Source organism: Spermophilus citellus, assembly GCF_964194105.1.
Source record: "Spermophilus citellus genome assembly, chromosome: 13".
Lineage (NCBI taxonomy): Eukaryota > Metazoa > Chordata > Mammalia > Rodentia > Sciuridae > Spermophilus > Spermophilus citellus.
Genome location: NC_138193.1, coordinates 71850442 through 71871326, shown reverse-complemented (window position 1 = coordinate 71871326; position 20885 = coordinate 71850442). Strand labels below are relative to the sequence as shown.

General features: G+C 33.2%; 1 protein-coding gene across 4 annotated transcripts in view; it reads right to left on the bottom strand.

Annotated features, from left to right (window-relative positions):
- The window catches only part of PSME4 (proteasome activator subunit 4), a 96625-nt gene that overhangs the window by 53134 nt on the left and 22606 nt on the right, over positions 1-20885 (bottom strand). The window contains exons 4-18 of one of the 4 annotated variants that reach the window (XM_081265414.1): positions 19140-19220; positions 18066-18131; positions 15771-15815; positions 13512-13661; positions 12879-12942; positions 12290-12364; positions 10813-10935; positions 8739-8831; positions 7661-7926; positions 4781-4967; positions 3706-3795; positions 2850-2914; positions 2486-2636; positions 381-479; positions 99-168 (exon numbers count right to left, since the gene is read on the bottom strand). In XM_081265414.1, coding sequence (XP_081121540.1) covers positions 99-168; positions 381-479; positions 2486-2636; positions 2850-2914; positions 3706-3795; positions 4781-4967; positions 7661-7926; positions 8739-8831; positions 10813-10935; positions 12290-12364; positions 12879-12942; positions 13512-13661; positions 15771-15815; positions 18066-18131; positions 19140-19220 — 1625 coding nt within the window. The remainder of the gene's footprint in view (positions 1-98; positions 169-380; positions 480-2485; positions 2637-2849; positions 2915-3705; positions 3796-4780; positions 4968-7660; positions 7927-8738; positions 8832-10812; positions 10936-12289; positions 12365-12878; positions 12943-13511; positions 13662-15770; positions 15816-18065; positions 18132-19139; positions 19221-20885) is intronic. The other 3 variants (XM_081265415.1, XM_081265416.1, XM_081265417.1) reach the window with 3 other exon arrangements.

The window sequence follows — 20885 nt, the reverse complement described above, 5'->3', positions numbered from 1 at the left end:
AGAGGTTCAAGGAATATATTTTCATTAACAGAGTTCTAAAACTGAAGAAAAAAATTTATCTGGACTTGTAAAGACAGAATGTTAATTTTATGACTTACTCATTGTAAGTTGAGTTATAACACTACAGCAGTGGGGAACAAATAGCTTCAAAGCTTCTTCTGGGCAGCACTGAAAACATATTTGCAAAAATAACTTTTATGAACGGCAAACATTTAACAGTCACAAAATATACACTAGCATTGTTTTTAGTGGTGAAGGGGGGCTGTAAGCAGCTACTGACACACTATGTATTTTCAATACAAGCACTTCTGAAATAATTAACCACACAAACTTGTTGATTGTTGAGACATTAATTCATTAGTTCAAAAAACTAAACTCACCTTTACAGCAGCACGGCACATGTCTGCCACCATGCGGCCTGCCACTCTTGTTTCAAATATATGTGAAATAGAAAAATTAAAAACCTTCTGAAGGGCCACCTGTTAAGATATATTAAAAAAATGAAAATGCCTAATCATCATTTTTAAGAAAATTAAACATCTTATGGAATATAAAAGAAAATGATAAATATACTAAAAATAACAAGTAAGCAAGTAGCCATCTGATTTTATACAATTTGCTTAATAATGTTACATTCAGGTCTAAGAACAATCTGTGAAGACAATCCTAACTTGAACAAAACATTTAAGGAACAATATTTTACTTGCTACAAAAACCCTATGAACAAAATAGTAGCTAATAGCAGCAAATGCTGTTTAATTACCACAGTTAACCCAAAAAGTGGAAATTTCTGGAGTATGTTAACACTTAAAATTTGTCCTTCTAACAACTATAAAACTACCCCTGCTTTAAAAAGACTTGAAGCTGCCTGTTTAATTTTATAATCATGTCACAGAATTTGTACTTGTTGGCTAAATGAAGAAATGAGTTCTAAACTTGGATTAACAATGCTGAAAACTATAAACAACTTTTACTCTGTTAAACAAGAGATGATTTATGTTCATTTCTTTATACTAACATAATCTTAGTAACTATCATGCAGTTGGATGGCAGTTTGGCTCTGAGCCAGGATGAACATGTTAAACAGTGATAATCTCAGAGGGAAAAAAAAAGAGGTACAAATAAAGAATGGTCTTTATTTATTTAAGTTATTGGTGGGCCTTTATTTAATTTATTTATATGTACTAAGAATCGAACTCACTGCCTCACACATGCTAGGCAAGCACTCTACCTCTGAGCCACAACCCCAGCCCCATAAAGAGTATTCTTAAAGGCCACACTGTAAAAATTTAGGTACCAACCAGTATCAAATATCAAATGCCTTATGGGAACAACTGTTTCTAATTTGTCAAAATTTACTCAAAGGCCAGGTCATACCCTTAGATCTCAGCAGCCTGGGAGACTGAGGCAGGAGGATCTCAAATTCAAAGCCAGGCTCAGCAACTTAGTGAGGTTCTGAGCAACTCAGTGAGACCCTGTCTCTAAATAAAATACAAAATAGGGCTGGGTATGTGGCGCAATGGTCGAATGCCCTGAGTTCAATGCCCAGTTACCACCACCCCCCATTTATTCAAAGGATATGATTTCTATCATGTGATGGCATAATTCCCAAAACTTCTCTTCTAATTATATTTAATTGTAAATTTTTACAAAATAGTCATTTCTCATTATTCATGGTAGTTATGTTCTGTAAAGTTGCTGGGAATGCTTCTAAGAGAAATATAGCATTAGGTTGTTGTGAGCCTCTGGTCACAACATTTTTGTCAAGTGATCAGTACATAAACCTGTTTGATGTGTATCTGTTTATGGACACTCATTTAATACTTATTTTTGATTCATTAACATTGAACTCACAGTTAACAACTGTAAAACTCATGCCTATTTTTTTCCCATTAGGCACAGCACAACTCTTAGGCTTAGGAATACTAGACCTTAGTTAAGCATTACATTCTTGGGAACCATTTTTAACCACCCCTGCCATGCTGGGGACTGAACCCAGGGGCACTGTACTACTGATCTGTATCCCTGGCCCTTTTTACTTTTTGAGACAAGGTCTCGCTAAATTGCTGAGATTACAGGGGTATGCCACCATACCTGGCCATTTTAACATTTTAAAACAGCAAAATCACTAATGAAAATGCAAACCAATATGGCACTAAAAAGTTTAAAGGACACTTGTTTATGTTAGAAGAATGGAAAAAGAATGTAAAGTGTGGCCTTGTTCAACCTTAGGCCAGGACAGTGTATGAGTTAATTCATATTTTTTTGTCATTTTACACAAGTGCTCACAAAAGCATTGATTTGGGGGTCACAAAGTTAAGCAAGTGGGAAGATTTGCAAATTGAAAATTTGTGAATATCAAGGACCAACTGTATAGATTTTTTAAACCTTAGTATAGAAAGGGATCTGGCATGGTATATACACTTAAAATAACTGACACTCAATTCTAAAACATCAAATAAAACTAAAAAAATAATCTTCTTACCATAAATATTTCTTTGGAACATTGTGTGAGGATTGTGCTAAACGTAGAAGACAGACCTAATTCAACCAAACTCTCCAAGTGAGTCATTTTCTCAGTTTCGGTCTCTTCTCTTGTTTGCTCCAATGTACTACTTTCTATAAGTCCAAAGCATCTAAATAATCCATACAAAATATAATTTTAGCAACTAAAACCTGGTTTAACATTTGATGATAATTAGATAAGCTTCTTCTTTTTTTTTTTTTTTTTTTACAAATTAAATATCTATCACTTTTCAAGTGATAGGGAGAAATTTCTGTCTAGGGTAGAACAGCCATTTTCCAAATATCAAAAGAAAGACAAGCTTAGGCTACTAGCTGGTGCTCACCTGTCCATAAACTGCAAGACGAAATCTTCAAATTCAGCTGTGGCGGAACACAGTTCTCGTTCCACCTGTAACACCCAAATGTGGAGAGAGATTACAAATAGCCTTTGATTTTTTTTTTCTCTGAACTAACAAAACCCAATTATGGCCTAAAACAGATTTAACACTGAATTATTGTGTTGGATACTGTGAGAAACAATACCATAATCACACATCAATTTAGAACAACTCAATCCACTACTTTCTAGGAACCAAACAAAAGGTAATTAACACATTTTACAAGGGTCAAAAACAACATAAGGGCTGGGATTGTGGCTCAGCGGTAGAGTGCTCACTTAGCACACTCGAGGCCCTGGGTTTGATCCTTGGCACCACATAAAACTAAGTGAAATAAAGGAACTGTGTTCAACTACGACTAAAAAATAAATATTAAAAAAAAAAAAAGTAGTCAACTTTATTACCAATTAGAGTTAAAACTGCTAATATAAAAAGAATGGTGTCTCACTACTTGATATCCAAATGAAGCAAATCAAGTATTAACATGATTATAATACAGAAAAGAGTTGTGAAAAAAAAACACCATAACCCTCCCCGCAAAGTCTCTTTTCATTAGATGCCGATAATGGGAAAGTTTATTCCTAGGTTGATAGGAAAAACTTTGACCCACTTCCTATGGTAGGTGCTACACAGACTATCTTACCCAGTGATAGTCTGGCATTTTATTTATACCATTCTAGTAAATGAAACTTTTGTAGAGTTATCCAAGTTTGTTTTAAAACTATCTAATATACATTAAGAACGCACATGCTTTAAGAATTAGAAATGAATTTAATCATTTTTAACCAGACAGCATCCTTACTTCTGTTAGGTCATCCCTTTCCTGCAGTACAGATGAACAATCTACTAAAGGCACCAGAGTAGAAAATGTTGCTATAAACTGGAATGTGATCTGTGGGAAGATGCAAAAAATTTTCAACATTAATCATATAATTTTATTTCAATTCAAGCATACCATAAGCTAAACAGCTCCCCTCTCCAAAATTATCTTGAGGGAAATCCTGCAACAATCTTTCTGAATATTTTTCCCTTAGAATTTCACATTTTTAAGTACCCAAAACTTAACTGGCTGTCACTTCAATAATGAAGTTATACTAAATTTATTTTCCATATAGTTACTTATTAGGTTTAGGCACAAAGTTCTCCAATCTTTTGTTACTGAAAAGTTGCTTAGTTTTCCACCTCAAGTGTAGTACTATTTTAACTAAGGGTAAAAATAAAATGCTCATGCAGAACCTAGAAAACCAGAAAGGGAAAATGAGAAAAATGACACTAGCTGTATATAAGCAGAAGTTGGCATATTTCTTCACATTCCCTTTATGCTGATAGATGAAGGAAAAGGTAAATGATCAAAACATGGGGTAGTTTTAAAAATATCTGTTTAAGGAAAAATAGTAAATACCTAATGAACTTTAAAACATCATTATGATCACCACAAAAGTGGGAACTTAATAGAATAAGTTATTCTTTATATACATGTAGTTGGCCAAAATACATTCTGTCATATATAACTAAAAAATTTTTTAAAAAATCATATGATCAGGGCTGGGGATGGATGCAATTCCCAGCACCACAAAAACAACAAACAAACAAAAATTAAAAAAAAAAAAAAAAAAAAAACCCAAACCAAAAAAAAAAAAAAAAAACCTCTTACTATCATTAAATATATACAGGTTATGGAAAATTATGTAACAAAGGAAGGTATAAGCTACAACAATTTCTCATAAATCTAAACTTAGGCACCAACATATGTAATGCTGTTATCATTAACAGATTTTATGATGAATGGTGTTATAAAGAACTTCAGATTTTAAATTCAAGATGTTCTTTTACAAAATATAAACACAGAATCAAAAAAAAATCATCAATATGCTCACCATGCATTTACTAAAGTCATTTGGATCCACCCCAGGCAATGCTCTCATCAACAGAGGTAGCATATGTGTTGGACCTTCAGGAAACCATCTGCCCCCTGATACCAAACTTCGGGCTACTCCAATTACACAACTTAAAGTAGCTGTGAGCTGGTGAGGTTCTGTTAATGTCTCTAATGCAGGATATGTTCTACAGTTTGAAAACAGAATGTTACAACATTAAATATACTAAATTCATATACTGCATTGTGATGTAAAAAATAAATCAACAGAGTATCTGGAGTGAAAATTTGCTGTCAATGTTAATAGAATCACACATATAAAGGAAAAGTACATGCACAAAAAAGTATAGTCTGGTGCATCTTTTTCCAATCCCCTATTACTGTCATCTCTATCCATGCAAATTCTACATGAAGAAGAGAATAAACTAATGGACTTGAGTTATTTTATCCACCTTAATCCACATTATACTAACCTAATGGTTCAATTAAGAATAATAAATTAGAAACTGAGTATAGTGGGACACGCTTATAATTCAAGCGGCTCAGGAGGTTGAGGCAACTTAGCAAGGTCTTAAGTAACTCAGTTGAGACCCTGTCTTTAAATAAAATACAAAAAAGGGCTGGGGATGTGGCTCAGTGGTTGAGTGCCCCTGGATTCACTCCAGTACCAAATAATAATAAATTCAAATACAGGAATAAGTTACAAATACCCACTCATCATTTTTATAGGAAATACAATCTCACTGAAATGTAACCTGCTCTTTTTAAAAAAGGCTTAAAATCACAAATCAGTTATACAAAACATGATAATATTCCTGGCGCTAGAGGGACAGAACTGTGGGGAATAAGACAAAGACAAATGTGAATAACAAGGTAACTAATGAATTGATAACAAAGATTTAATTTAAAAAAAAAGACAAATGTGATGTTTGGTCACGAAGTATTTAAAAGCTAACAATATCAATCTATTTTAAGAAGGCAGGGGTATCCAAAATATAGTTATTTTAAATTCCACTTATATGGGAAATTTCATTATGTATTATGTGGAGAAAGGAAGGAAATTTATAACTAAGATTTAAAAAAAAAAAAAACCTATGTCCTATTGTAAAAAATGAAGGAAGCACATTACACTGAAGAATCTTTGGGAATGCAAAACTCTAAAGTGTACACTACCATGTGGGGCTTACAGCTTTATTTTAAGTTCTGCATTTATAAAAGGAAAAAAACCTAAAAATAAGTCATGTCACAACACAGCACAGAATTACAGTTCAAAGTCTCAAAAAAATGACATTTTGGCTAACCACACAATATTGCTCAATATATTAAATTTATCCAAACATTGAGAACTAAAGAAGAAAGATGTGACCAATGTACACAATGTTGTTTATAAAGTTTGTTCCTTCTACAAAATACTTTATCTCATTATTCATAATTACTCAGTCCAAAAATAAATAAGGTAAGCCGAGTGCGGTGGCACACACCTTAATCCCAGCAGCTCTGGAGGCTGAGAGGAGGATAGCGAGTTCAAAGCCAGCCTCAGTAACGGCGAGGCACTAAACAACTCAGTGAGACCTGGTCTCTAATAAAACACAAAATAGGGCTGGGGATGTGGCTCAGTGGTAGAGTACCCCTGAGTTCAAGCCTGGGTACCAAAATAAAAAAAAAGGAAAAGTAAAAAACACTGAAATCCTCCTCCAAAATTTCAGCTATGAAAATAGCTGAAGTCCCTCCTCCCTAGGGAACATCAATGAACCTACCATAACTATTAGCTTCTATTACCCAGTAGAGATCAAGGAGCAAAAGACACTGTGAACTGAAGATAGGGGAAATTGTCTACCTTCTCTATACCATTTACTAATTATCTTCTATGAGTTCAAGAGTTTCATTGTTCCAAGATATGTACACCAGGTGAGTGGTACAGTGTTTGCCTAGAATGTATTTGGGTGGGGGCTCTCAGTTACACCCCCAGCACTTCCAAAGAAATGAGGCTGAGAAAGTAAGGTACAACCTAACTTGAATATTCATTGCAATGAAAACAGGGTGAAACTGCATCATAAAGCAACTGAAATGTATAGGTAATGGAGCCACATTTTGGTAAATATCTTAAACAGTGTGTTTAAGTAACTGTGACCATATTACATATCCTGACTCAACAGTAGGTTCAAATAGACTGTGGTCTGGATTCCTTCACTAAGGACCCCTACATAAATTCTTATGAAATTCAATTGTAGATCACTCTGGAATCCAAAAACTAACATGTTTCCTTTTACCTTTTAGAGAAAAACAGTAAGGTTCAAGTTCAGGTAGCAGAAAAAGACGACGCTTAATAGAAAGCTGAAGTAATAATTTCTTGAACACTCAAAAAACTAAATCTCCTTCTCAGGATACACTACTCCTAGATTGTGAGAGTAACTAGGCAATTAGAGAGCTACTTTAGATACTGTTTTAACACACAAAATAAAATGAATGCAATCAAATTTATACTGTAAATACAATATACCGAAGATTATACAGTACATGAAAATAATTAAGATAATGAAATTTTCCTATCATCACTGATTCACTGCCACATTCTCACATTCTCAATACTTAGTGACACATTTTGAAGGAAAAAAATAGATCTTAATTTATGAAAAAAAAGAAACTGGTAACTATCATATGCAGATATCCAAAATACTTACACTATTCATTTCCCTTTCATTTTTTTCTCCCTAATAAATCTTTATCAAGTTTCGAATCATGTTAAAACCTCTTGTTTCTCCTCTAAAAATAGATAAAAGCCCTGAAAATGCAAAACAGATTCCAGAGAAAGTAAAAGGAACAGATGACAAGACTAACTTAGCTATAGTTGAACCTTCCACTAAACAGGTATAGCACTTACCTTTCAAGCACAGGGGGTATTACTAACTCAGGTCTCATGAGTGCAAGATTCTGCAGAGCCTGGGCTGCTTCTAGACTACCAGTTTTGCTAAACATAGCCAAAAGAACAGGCTGAATAATGCATTGTACAAAGTCTGTAACATCTTGATCAGTAAGCTTATGGCTATCAGGCACAGGAGTTAACCAAGAGGGCTTCTTGTATCTTTCACGATGCAATCTTCTAACAACACTGTTTGGCAATCGCTGAAGTAGTTTCATTAACTTGTTCTGGGAACAAAGAAACAAAAAGTTCTAGGTAGTTGCAACTTTCTCTTGTAGATATTTATGGCTCTTCTCTATCCACTCAAGAAAGGATTTTTGAAATAACAGCTCTAAATACAAAGATTACTACAAAACTGTACAGAATTAAACACTATCAATTAAATATTGAGAACAATTAATAAAAAATGAGTTTTGCCAAGCATGGTGGTGCATGCCTGTTATCCCAGTGACTCAGCGGATAGGAAGTTTGAGGCCAGTCTCAGCATTCAGCAAGAACCTCAGTAATTTTAGCGAGATCCTGTCTCAAAACAAAAATAAAAAGGTCCCTTGCTCAATTCTCAAGTACCAAATAAATAAAATAAAAATGAGTTTCAAATTCTAGTTTTAAGAATTTCTAGCACCACATAAATTTTCTGTTGCATAAAAAGCCATTTTAAGGGGCTGGGAATGTGGCTCAGGTGGTAGTGCGCTTGTCGGTTCGATCCTCAGCACCACATACCAACAAAGATGTTGTGTCCGCCAAGAACTAAAAAATAAATATTAAAAAAAAATGCAAATGTGGCTTTAAAAAAAAAATAAAGCCATTTTAAGGAAGTGAAAAAGAAAAAAAATGTGCTGACATGATAAAATAGAAAAGATGATCCTATGGCATTTTTATTATTGTCTTTTGCAAAATATGGCAGTTTGTCATCAGTAACCCATAGCAGTATGTCTTATTTCTGTATGTTCTATGAAAGTAATAACTTACTAGGCAATAGTTAAGTATGACCATATTTTTAAATTTTTTAAATACTATAGATCAAATTGAACATACTCACCAGCCAGCGCCCATTATTTGAAGGATGGTAAAAAGATGTGATGCTGTTAAACAAACCAGCTAAGTGTTTTTGCACTAGCTTACTTGGTCCACCCTGTTCAAATAAAAGAATAAAAATGTCAATATCTACATTACACTGCAAAAAAAGGAGACAGGGTCAACAGGCCCAGGCCTATATACAAATCTATAACGTGGTTCACCTTCACACTGATGACAAAAATCAATTCTACCTCTAAATAAGGATCAAAACAATTCCCCAATGAATCGCATGCAACTTAAAACATTCTACTAAAAATAAAAGCAACTAAATTAAACACTTGGGGGGGAAGTGTATTTTTCAACATAATAGTATATTTTAGAGTTCTGAAGTAAAATAACATGCATACTAAAATTTATTACTAAGATCATTATCCAAAAATAACTAATGATGGCTAATATGAAGCACATAAGGCATTTCTTAAATGAATCATTAAGTGAATTCCTCATCCTTTGGAATGGTAAGGGATGCTTTACATAAATGTAGTTATATATTTTATGATTACTTCCAAAGGTTTAAAATGTCCAAACTTGTTATATTGGGCCCTATTTTTTACTCAAATAAGAAAATTATTTTTATTTTTCAATCTATTACCAAAACAAACAATCAAACAACATAACTTGGAAGGAAAATGAGGGGGAAAAGATAGCTTTCTTCTATCAAGTTGATAGAGAACTACAATTTGAACTTAAAATCTTTGTCTTGTGGTGATCTTTCAAGACACAACACAAAAGTAAACTAAATTGTCAAATTATATTAGGAACATGACTAGCTGCTAAATGAAATCCATGTTCATGTTTCTAAATCCAGTATCTAGAATAGGCCAGAGACCATAATAATTTTATAGCAAAATGCAAAAATCTACAAACTTCTGGCAATAATTAGCATTATAGATTTTATTGCTGGGGCTGTTTTTCCAGTAATGGAAACTGAACCCAGGTAGGCCAGCACTCTACCACCAAGCTACATCCTCACACCCCTTTGAAAATTTATTTTGAGATAGGTCTTGCTATTGTTGCTCAAGCTGGTCTCAAACAATTCTTCTGCCTCAGTCTCCCTAGCAGCTGGGATGATAGGAATGTGTCACCATGACCAGTTTCGTTTTTTTTTTTTTTTTTTTACATTTAACACAAAATGTAGCCACCAATGAGAACTGTGTGGGAAGGCAGAGCAAAATAAACTCAAGGCTTACATTAATCACCATCTAGTTCTGTGGCTCCCAAAAAGTGAGTTTCACCTTATTGCCTATATAAGATAGTAAGCAAACATGTAGTTGTTGTATTCATCTCTTACTGAATGTTAGGAAAATGGGATTTCTCTTCTTAACAATAAAATGGTAAGAACAATGGGGAGCTTGAATTTCTTGCTTGTAACAATCACTTGGTCTTTTCCACAAAAATGATGTCAAACAGAACAATTCAAGGAGAGAGCTCTAGAAGCAATATATCAACGTTAAGTCAGAAAATCATAGTTGTTCTAAAACTGCATTCCTGAGATGACACCAAAATCTAAACTTAACATATTTTTTATTTTCTTCAATGATGACAGTCAATTGATCCTTCATACTTTTCCCTTCACTAAGATAATTGTAAAATTTTGTTTTCAATAAAAATTTATGTGAATATTAACAATGAAAGAATAATGGGATTTCTGGTCAGTTCTGAGTTATAATCCTATCTTGGGAGAGTGTCTTATCTGAGTCTGGTTCCACATCTGTGAAAAATGTTTGACATTTTGAATTCCTCAAAACTTTTCATCCTATTTGTAAGATGCATTGGTTAAGAAGATTTACAAATGGTAGATTATGACTACATTCTAGATCTGATATACATGAACATCATCAGAAATGAACAACATAAGAAAATATCCAAGAATCTTAGCAAGCCCCAGGCCCTGGGTTCAATCCTCAGAACATGAAAACAAGCAAGCAAGAAACAATATATCCAAGATTCAAGTGACGAACCAAACCACAAACATGGACTTCAATTTTTTGTATGGTTAAGGCAAAATAGAGATGACAAATTTATTTATTACAAACCATCATGGCAGTGATCCATATCACAGCATGGCCTATATCATAAGCATTTGTTAAAAATCTTGGAACTAACACTTGACTGCTTCCCACTGGGAGGTTCAAACTTCTCAAAATTCTTGTAAATATCTTTAAAAAAAAAAAAGGAAAGATTTTTTTTAAAGGATAAGAATTAAGAATAAATACTTAAGGTATCAAAATTAATTTCTTAAATAGCTTAGTGCTATACATTAGTGATATTGAGTATACTCTCATCTCATCTTGGAGGTCTTTAAGCAACATTATAATTGTTTAGTCATTTGCTTTAATTTTAAAAAACAATACGTAAATATTAATAGATACACCACATGACATATGTCACAGGCACAAGGATGATAATCAGCTGTGTCCATGTCTCCCAAAATTAATGAGATTTACAGTTCAACATAAAAAGGCAAAACAATATGTGGTTAGACATGAAAATTTTTTACCCACCTGCCTCTCTCTACACATACACAAATTATCATTCCTATGCTCCTGTTCCACGCCCAGGATGCACAACACCACCAACTAAAATTTAAGTATCTCCAGCCAATTACTTTCCTATTTCAAAATTTTAATGCTAGCTTCATTTTTCCCTTAAGTATTTGTATTTTAATCAGTCACACAATAATTTCATTGTAATGCAATTAAATTTATGTTTTAAATCTATATCTTCGTTGATGGATGCCCAAAGGTGGGGGGGAAGTACTTCTCCTTTCAATTAGTTTTAATAGCCAACGGCAAGAGAAAGAACAAACCAAGGCAACCACAGCCTTTCTCTTACTTCCAGTCCTGTTCTAACATCAGTGTATACATCAAAAACACCTGGATGTCGTATCTCTAGTCCTACTAATGTTCCAGAAGTGATTCTACAGGTGAAATATCAAAGATGCAATATTAAGAAACACCTGAACCTAGAGACACTCTACCTTAGTTTACTATAGAAAAATACATTTTGTGATTTAAAAAGTGTGTAACCCCTTAATAGTAGTAATCAAATATAATGCCCAAAATTTGCTTTCAAAGGTATGAATCCATGACACCCTTAATATACTTAGTACTTCTATACTCACTCTGAAACTTATAGTTCTTGTCCTTATAGGAAAGACAAAAATCATGTACTTTTTTTTTTTAATATTTATTTATTTATTTTAGTTTTCGGCGAACACAACATCTTTGTTTGTATGTGGTGCTGAGGATCGAACCTGGGCCGCACACATGCCAGGCGAGCGCGCTACCACTTGAGCCACATCCCCAGCCCAAAAAAATCATGTACTCTTGATACCCTGATGTTTCAGTTGCTTACTGAAAAGATTGGCTCATCTCTATGTTTATTAAGAGCCAAAAAAAAAAAAAAAAATTTATGTGGCACTGGGCATTAGTATACAAAAAACACTTCTCCTTTACAATACAAAGTTGATTGTCAGTGCTATTATATATATGTTAAAATATTCTTAATTACCTTTGGTACATATGGATCCCAATCTATGTACCCTATATTATCTGTAGCCAATCGAGCAAAGAGATTTACCAGTTGCTGAAAATAAACAAAACAAAACAAAGTTAAGTAGAGTATTTCTTGCTGCTTTAAAATATCATAGTCCTGCCCCTTAATCATTTGTTCTTACTAGCAGTCATTAGCACAATTTGACAGATTTAAAAAAAAAAATCTCCAAATTTAAGTTCTGATTTATGTCACTCATTTTGCATCTAAAATGTTTCTAAAAAGAAATGACAAAACATCATCAACAATACAAAACAGAAAAGGAAATTTTAATCCAATAAAATGTTTTTTAAAAAATCCATCATGTGTTCAGCACTATCTAGTGTAGGTTACAAAGAAAATATTTTTATACTTTATGCATGTTGTAATATATGCTCACACTCCTAGATATCAAAGTAGATGTCTACTTTTATTAGAAAAATAGTAAATAAAATGAAAAAAGAATTGATCATAACACTGCTAATTCTAACAAACTGAAGTTACTTGTCAAGTGATCTATTTATCTCCAAACAAAAACATAATAAAACAAGAAAAACAGTATACTCACCCCCTCCCACTGTGGGAGATTTTGCACTGAAACCCAAAGGCCAATTAATTCATCAAACCAAAGTCTGAAGAAGAAAAATGTTGTTATGAATAGCAAGTGATTATAGAAAGTGGTTCAAAGCCAGGTATCCATTGTATTTTTAAAATCTATTATTCTTACTGATAACTACACAACCTAGAAAAAATAATACTGAAAGTTACAAACTTAACAAAATAATGGAATATTTCTTGTCTGAATATTCCCTTCCTAATTTATGCTATAAAATGTGATCTCATCTATTAAAACATCTGTTGTACTGTTAAATTATTACTGTCAACTCCTAATAGCTGTTTCCAATTTTCTTTCTCTCCCCTGACTTTGTCCATTAATGTCTTCCTGTTACTATTTGTTCTTACTATTCTCTTTTCCTTTCTTTCCTAATTTCCTAAAGCCCTCATTCTTATTTGGCTTGTCACACAGCCTTATTTTCTCTTTATTTACAATCTTCTGTTCAACTGTTTTAGCCTTCACACACTTCAAGTAAAATCAATATAATGGATGAGTTTGCAAATTTAAACTTACTGCTTTACTAGGTTGTTCATATGTGTATTTCCTGCTATGTTACTGAATTTGTTAATATACGTATATACTTACTTAAAACCTTTATGATGAAGTTCTGGAGGAAGGGAGGTAGGAAGAAATATTTCAAAATAAGTGATGGCCTTTTGCATCGTTACATCAAAAGGACACATTAAAGGCCGCCATTCCTCTAGCATTTCTGCTGTTGCATCTGCTGGAAAATACCTAATAAAAAAGAAAGTTTTCATGTGTCTGATCATTGGCTAAAAACTCTACAACATCAATACATGACTGACCAAAAACGGGAAGGAAGAGATGTAGAGCACCTGGGTTCAATCTCTAGCACCACAAAAAGGAGGGTTGTGGATTTTATAAAGTATATCACATACCACAAATGTCAAGATAGCCCACAAAAAAACACACATTTTTACAAAAAATAAAATATATATATGTATATATCCTAATACACCTGGGATAAAGTAAATTCTCTTTTGTCAAAAATCTTTAAAAAACTTCTGTGAAGTTGGTAAAATTAGATTAAAAACCCTTCAATCACCCACAAAATTAAGCATGGTTGTTGTTTTTTTTTCTTTGTCCTATGTACTAGTAATTTTAAAAAAGTCTTATATGAGCCCATTCTACGTAAGAAATGGAAATCAGTAAATGAGTAAAACTGGAATCAGTCCAGAGGTCTCTGGGACCCTTTGTTATTCTTGTTTATTTGTTTGATACTGGAAATTGAACAAAGGGATGCTTTACCTCTGAGCTACATCTTTAGCCTTTTATCTTATTTTTATTTTGAGACAGGGTTCCACTAAGTTGCTGAAGCTAGCCTCTAACTTCCGATCCTCCTGCCTCAGCCTCCTGAGTCACCGGTATTACTACATGTGTGGGCTACCACATCGGGACTTTTGACCCCTTTGGATGAATCTCTGGACACTTTTTACCCTCATGGAACTGCTAAATCCTTCTGTGTACCAGAAGACTGGACTAAGAATCTGATACTAAAGATTCTAATATTCTGCAATTATGTGACATGGCCAGAAGCATCCCTGGGGTAGATATGTAACAAAATTAAACTCTCAAGTGTGCATATACGTACAATATTAAGGTAAATGGCTAAAGATGACACATATATGGTTGCCCATTCAACTTAAGAGGTTTAAAACAAGAAATAATGTCTGAGAAATATGAATTCTACCCAAGGAAATTGGGAAAATCCTGCAGATCTACTTATATTTTTGGCTTACCCAACATACTATGAATCCTGCTATATTTTCCTAAACCTGTGTTAATGTAAATCATACTTCAATCTTTTATGTGAATTACATTTCTAGTAATATTTCTGTTGAGTTCACCAAGCATTATGTGCCAGGTCCTGTGTAATGGGTTAAAACAAAACAAAAAATAAACACTATGTTTCACCTTCAAGAATTTCATACATAAATCTAATAATACAAAATAAAAAAACTGGGAGTTCTATAAATTACCCAAGAACAAGTATGTACCTTGGTAATAGTTAAGTTTCAGTGAGGAAATGTAGGCTAATATGGTAACTGCCTAAAAAACGTCACTGCTCATTGGGGGATTGTGACTTAGGTTAGATCTTAAGCCTCTTATGAGGGAGACATTACATTCGCTGAAAATACATCTGCGCAAGACTAAGTAGTATAACAGGCCAGTGATAAATATCTGCACTACCACTGTATCTGTAGCAAGAAAAAAAGCCTTAGAATGGCTGGATAAGAAAAATATAGTTCAGGACTGGAGATGTGGCTCAGTGGTAGACTGTTTGCTCAGATGAATGAAGTACTGGGTTCCATCCCTAGCACCACCATCAGAAGAAAACAAGAATATAGATCAAATACCTAAAATTGGAGTTGAATTAAATTCTATCCATATTCATTTTTAATGATAATATAGGACATTTATCATAAGAATGTAAGAATTCAGAATTAAATATTCTGAAACAGAACATAGTTAGGAAAAAATTAGACTACATTCTTGACACAATATTTTAATGTAATATCTACAGTGCTCATTTTAGAAAATATTCTGATCTGAATAACAAATGATACTTTAGGAAAACCTTTCAAATAAAGATAGCTATATATAAATTACAGTATTCTTTATAACAGGTAACTTAAAATTTTCTAAATTTATAAATAAAACATGAAAAATTCAGTTCAAGAGCTGGGAATGATATGCTACATTAGGTGACTAACATCACAAAGTTGGAAACTATTTATACCTTTAATTTTCTCTTCAAAACATACTAAAGTTGGGGGAAGGCCCACAGACACAAGAGGCTTTATAAATTGAGAAGCTACTTACGGTCGGCAGCTTTTCACGAGTGTTTTGAGAACATTTTCTACAGAACTGGAGGAGGAAAAAGCCATTTGATAAATTAGATTGGGCTATTTTAAAGAACATTAATAATATTAAGCAATTTCTAAGACATGTTCATATATTCAGCTATTATTTGTTTACATGTAATAACTAACCCTTCTCTTTTTTAAAATAGAACTGCAAGGATTAACTACCTAAACTCCTAATCTACTATTTCCTCTGCCCTCATTTTGCTCCTTCTCTGCTACAAAGAAAACATTACATTGGAAAAAAAGCCAAATTATTTTCAATCTTTACAAAGTAGGGAGCAATGATCATACTTATCAACACATGAAGTGTGCTCAGTGACTTGAAACTTCAATTTTTATTATGCTGCATGTACATCAAAATACAAACAGCAGACATACCAAATCTGGTAAGCTTCTATGAGCAACTGCCAGAAATAAATTTTGTAATCAGTTAACAAGAGTTCTATAATCCTCCAAGGCACTTTATTGCCAGCAACAATTATCAAAAACAGCAGCCATCTCTTTGACCAGCTACTAGCAAAGTTAGATGAGTAAAATGAAAAGCTGGAACTTATTTTTCAACATTTCAGAACCTCAAGGGAATATCAAAACAAATTAGCATATAAACTTATAATGAACATTTCTGTTTTTATGAAAAGACCAATGTATACTAATTTAAATACATGACCAGAGTGGAATATTTTAAATATTAGCTAGAAATATAGTCAAAAGAAGTCACATTGCAAACAAGCCAAACAGGGACAGTAGGTAATTTTGAACTGAAATTTTAAAATAAATGTGATTGGGCTGGGGATGTGGCTCAAGCGGTAGCGCGCTCGCCTGGCATGCGTGCGGCCCGGGTTCGATCCTCAGCACCACATACCAACAAAGATGTTGTGTCCGCCGAGAACTAAAAAATAAATATTAAAAAAAAAAATTCTCTCTCTCTCTCACTCTCTCTTTAAAAAAAATAAAATAAATGTGATTGCTTATAGGATGGTAGGTATGAGTAAAAATAAAGTTCTCAAATCTCAAACAAACAAACAAACAAAAAAATATGTATATATATGGAGGAAAAGGGTAATGTTCAGGCAGTGTTTCCACCTAACAGTCTCATTAACCTTCTTTGAATTCCCTAGTCCAAAGGTCTAACTTCTCTGAAAGCTAAAGAACTAAACTGCAAAGAAACTAGTTCCAAGGAATAACAGACTCAGCATGCATAACCAATATTATACTACCAATACAGAAAACTATAATCTCTTTATTTGGGAGCAATAAGAATCATTTTAATTTTAAAACTACTCGGAAAAATTAAATGAAGAGGAAACCAGGAGATAATCATGAGTTGACTTCTAAATTAAACAGAGAGCCACATGACCAGAAAGCCATCATGAAGCACTTTTTCTGATCAACAGAGAGCTAGGCTCTCTACTTTCTTGCAGGGAAAACAAAGCAAAAACAAATAATAAAACAACAAGAAAAAAAAATCTAAGCAAGTCAGAAACACAGTTTAGAAAAAAATCTAAGTTTGCCAGGTTAAAAAATGGGCAAACTTCTCTCAACTGAACTTAAAGCTCCCTGAAGACCACGGCTCTGATTTTTACTTAAACGTTTCCAAGGTGCTTATAACAAGCCTGTCTGTTCATATATTTATACACATTTATGCTTATCCACTTATTTACAATATTTAATAAATATTTTCTCTCAGGACAACAAGTAGCACAGATCTTGGGTCTTCTTTTAGTTTAGATTGAAGAACAATTTAGGAACAAATTTTAGAATAAACAGGCAAGGTTTGAAGAGCCATCTATAGTTCCAAACTAAATAATAGGCCAATTTAAATGCAGATTTTGAAAAAATAATTCTAAAATGATAAACTATCTTTCCAGAGAATTAAGCTGAAGATACACAATTCTACAACTTCCTAATGTTTGTGTTCCCACTAACTTTTTTTTTTAACACTCCTTCTGTGACAACTGGTTTGAGACAGTGTAACCCCCAAAACCTGTTACTTCTAAGTAACTTCCTACACCAACGAATTTTGACTTAATGTCAAAACTGATTCTAGAAAGCAAGTCATAAAAGGCTGCACAGCTACAAGTTTTCACTAATTAACACTTGGTATCGTCACTTCATTTATTATGAGGACTAGGGTTTGTGGGAATGTGATTTAATTCACCTAAATAAGGCTGATTTCAACCCCTTCTTATACATAAGGCCTGTATCATTGGATTTATGCTCTTTATCCAGAAAAGGGTACAATCTCTCTAACCTGTGATATCTGTATAGTGACCTTTTGTGATTCTTGTAATCTCTCAAGATGAAGGGAACAATGTTTCTGTTTAAAAATAAAATAAAAGGTTAAGGCTAGATGCTACTAGACTATATTTCATTAAGTTTTAGAGGGAGTGAATAATCACTACATACTTTGTAATTGTTGGAAATTTATAATACTAAAGTGATTTAGTATTTATAATACTAAAGTGATAACAATTCAGAACACTCTTTTTTTAATCAAAAGGGATCTACAGAGTGACTAAGCTTTGGATGGATTTTCTCATACCCCAATTCCTCCTAGAAATGGCATGTTAAGTTGAAAAGAATATCATATAATGGTTCACAGTTTGGGCTTACGTTAGACAGATCTGAATATGAATACAAATTCTTCTACTTCCTAGTAGTACAATATTATAGCACAGTTTTTTCATCAATGAGCAACAATACCTACCTCTCACAGAACTTTTACAAAAATTTAATAATATATAAGTCAGTTATTAAGTGACCCAGAATTAAACACAATAAATGTTAACAATTACTACTTCACATTTAGCTAAAATAAACTGCATTCTCGATGTCTGTAAGAATTGAAATTTTGTGCTCATTTTGTTTTTACATTGATTCTATCACCTCTGAGTGGCTATTAATTAATGATTTAGGAAATCACATCAAAATGGGAAATTCTTCAAATGCTACTGTATTATTGGGGCAGAAAATGAGTTCTTATTCCAGTTTCGACCACTGACTGAGTGCATTCTCTCTGGATCGCAATTTCTCCTTACAATGACATTCCTTATGACACACTAATAAATGCTAACTATGTAGCAAAGAAGCGTAAAGATAGTCAATCACCTTAGCCTCCAGTTATTGATGTAGTGAATTTTATATAAATTTGAGTTTTGAGTCTCATCTCCATGGTTTTATTTAACTATCATGACAATATTCACCTCTAAACCAAAGAAATGTATAGTAAATAATAGGAGAATAAACTGAACTGCTCATAGCCAGAAATACTTGCAGCTTTGTTTAAACTAAAATTTGACCTCAGGCCAGATGTGGTGGTACACACCTGTGATCCCAGCGACTTGGGAAGTTGAGACAGGAGGACTGCAAATTCCAGGCCAGCCTCAGCAACTTAGAGACCCTCTGTCTCAAAAAAAAAATTTAAAAAGGACTGGGAATTAACCCCTGGGTTCAATTCTTAGTACCACACATTAAAAAAGGATTTCAGAATAATGTTTACTTTTTCATAAATGAAATGGGAAACTATATCAACAGCATTCTGCATTTCTCTGCCTTAATCTCCTCATAATTTAAATGGAATTGCCTATACAGTATCCTTTCTTTTTATGCAAGCACATAGGAGTTGGAGTCAGTTTTACTTTCTCTAAATATAAACAAAACCTGCCACAAATCAGTTAAATATTTTCCATCTACCCAATCTTTCAAAATCTTATATTACTCAGTTAAATGAGCAAGTAGTCGTTTCATACAAAATTAAAGTCAAGGTAATTACACCATAAACAAAGTTACAAATAACATCTTTATCACTGATGAAGCGAGCACTGTTTTTTCATTAAGAAAAGTACCTCTCTATATGGCAAACGCAGAAAACTATAGTAATCCTTACCATTTGTAAAAAGACCATTTATAACTACTCTAAGTGATGACAAACCTGATTATAATAACTAATAATTACTAAGTTTTTTATTCTTTTTTTCCCTAAGATAAGTTTTTTTAGGGTTAGATACATAACTCAATTGTAGAGCATTTGCCTACTAAGTTTAATTCTAAAAACCATAAGAAAGAAACAGTTATTTAAAAAACATCACTGTACCACAGACACAACATATCAAATTAAAAATCATTAAAAAAAATCATTTATACAGTTAGGCATGGTGTTCCACTTCTCTAATTCCAACTACTTTGGAGACAGAAGCAAGAGGATCAAAAGTTTGAAGTCAGCCTAGCCAACTGAGGAATACTCTCTCTCAAAAATGTAAAAATAAAAAAAAAAAGGGCTCATAATACAACTTAGTTATAAAGCACATGCCTAGCATTTGCGTGGAAGTAGGTTTAATCCCTAATACAGCAAAAAAAAAAAAAAACAACTTTTTTTTTAAATAAACAGAATGTTTCTCAAACAATGTATTAAAAAATCACTGCAGGGTGGGCTGGGGATGTGGCTCAAGCGGTAGCGCGCTCGCCTGTCATGCGCAGGGCACTGGGTTCGATCCTCAGCACCACATAAAAAATAAAAGATGTTGTGTCCACCAAAAACTAAAATAATAAATAAATATTTTTTAAAAAATCACTGCAGGGATTGGGGACTTAGCTCAGTGATAAGAGTGACTGCCTGGTACATGTGGGGCCCTGGGTTCAATCCCTACAACTACCATTAAAAAAAAAAAAATCCTCAAACATTGCAAATACCATATTAATAATCAATATTTACTGCTGGATACATGCCCATAATCCCAAAGATTCAGGAGGCTAAGGCCCTAAGCAACTCAGGGAGATCCTGTCTCTAAATAAAATATAAAAAGGGCTGGGAATATAGTTCAGTGGCAAATTGACCCTATCAATATTCAATATCCTACCAAAATAATAATAATATTTAAAATATCAATATTCAATATCCTACCAAAATAATAATATTTAAAAAAACAAGAGTTACCTGCACCCATTTGTAAAAATTGATCTAAGTATAATTCCCATACATTTTGTTAGCAGCAATACTCTACACAATTGTGTGCTTCCTATATTTCTAACTTTCAATTTGTGCTTTTATTTTTTATGAAGTAAACAATAATCA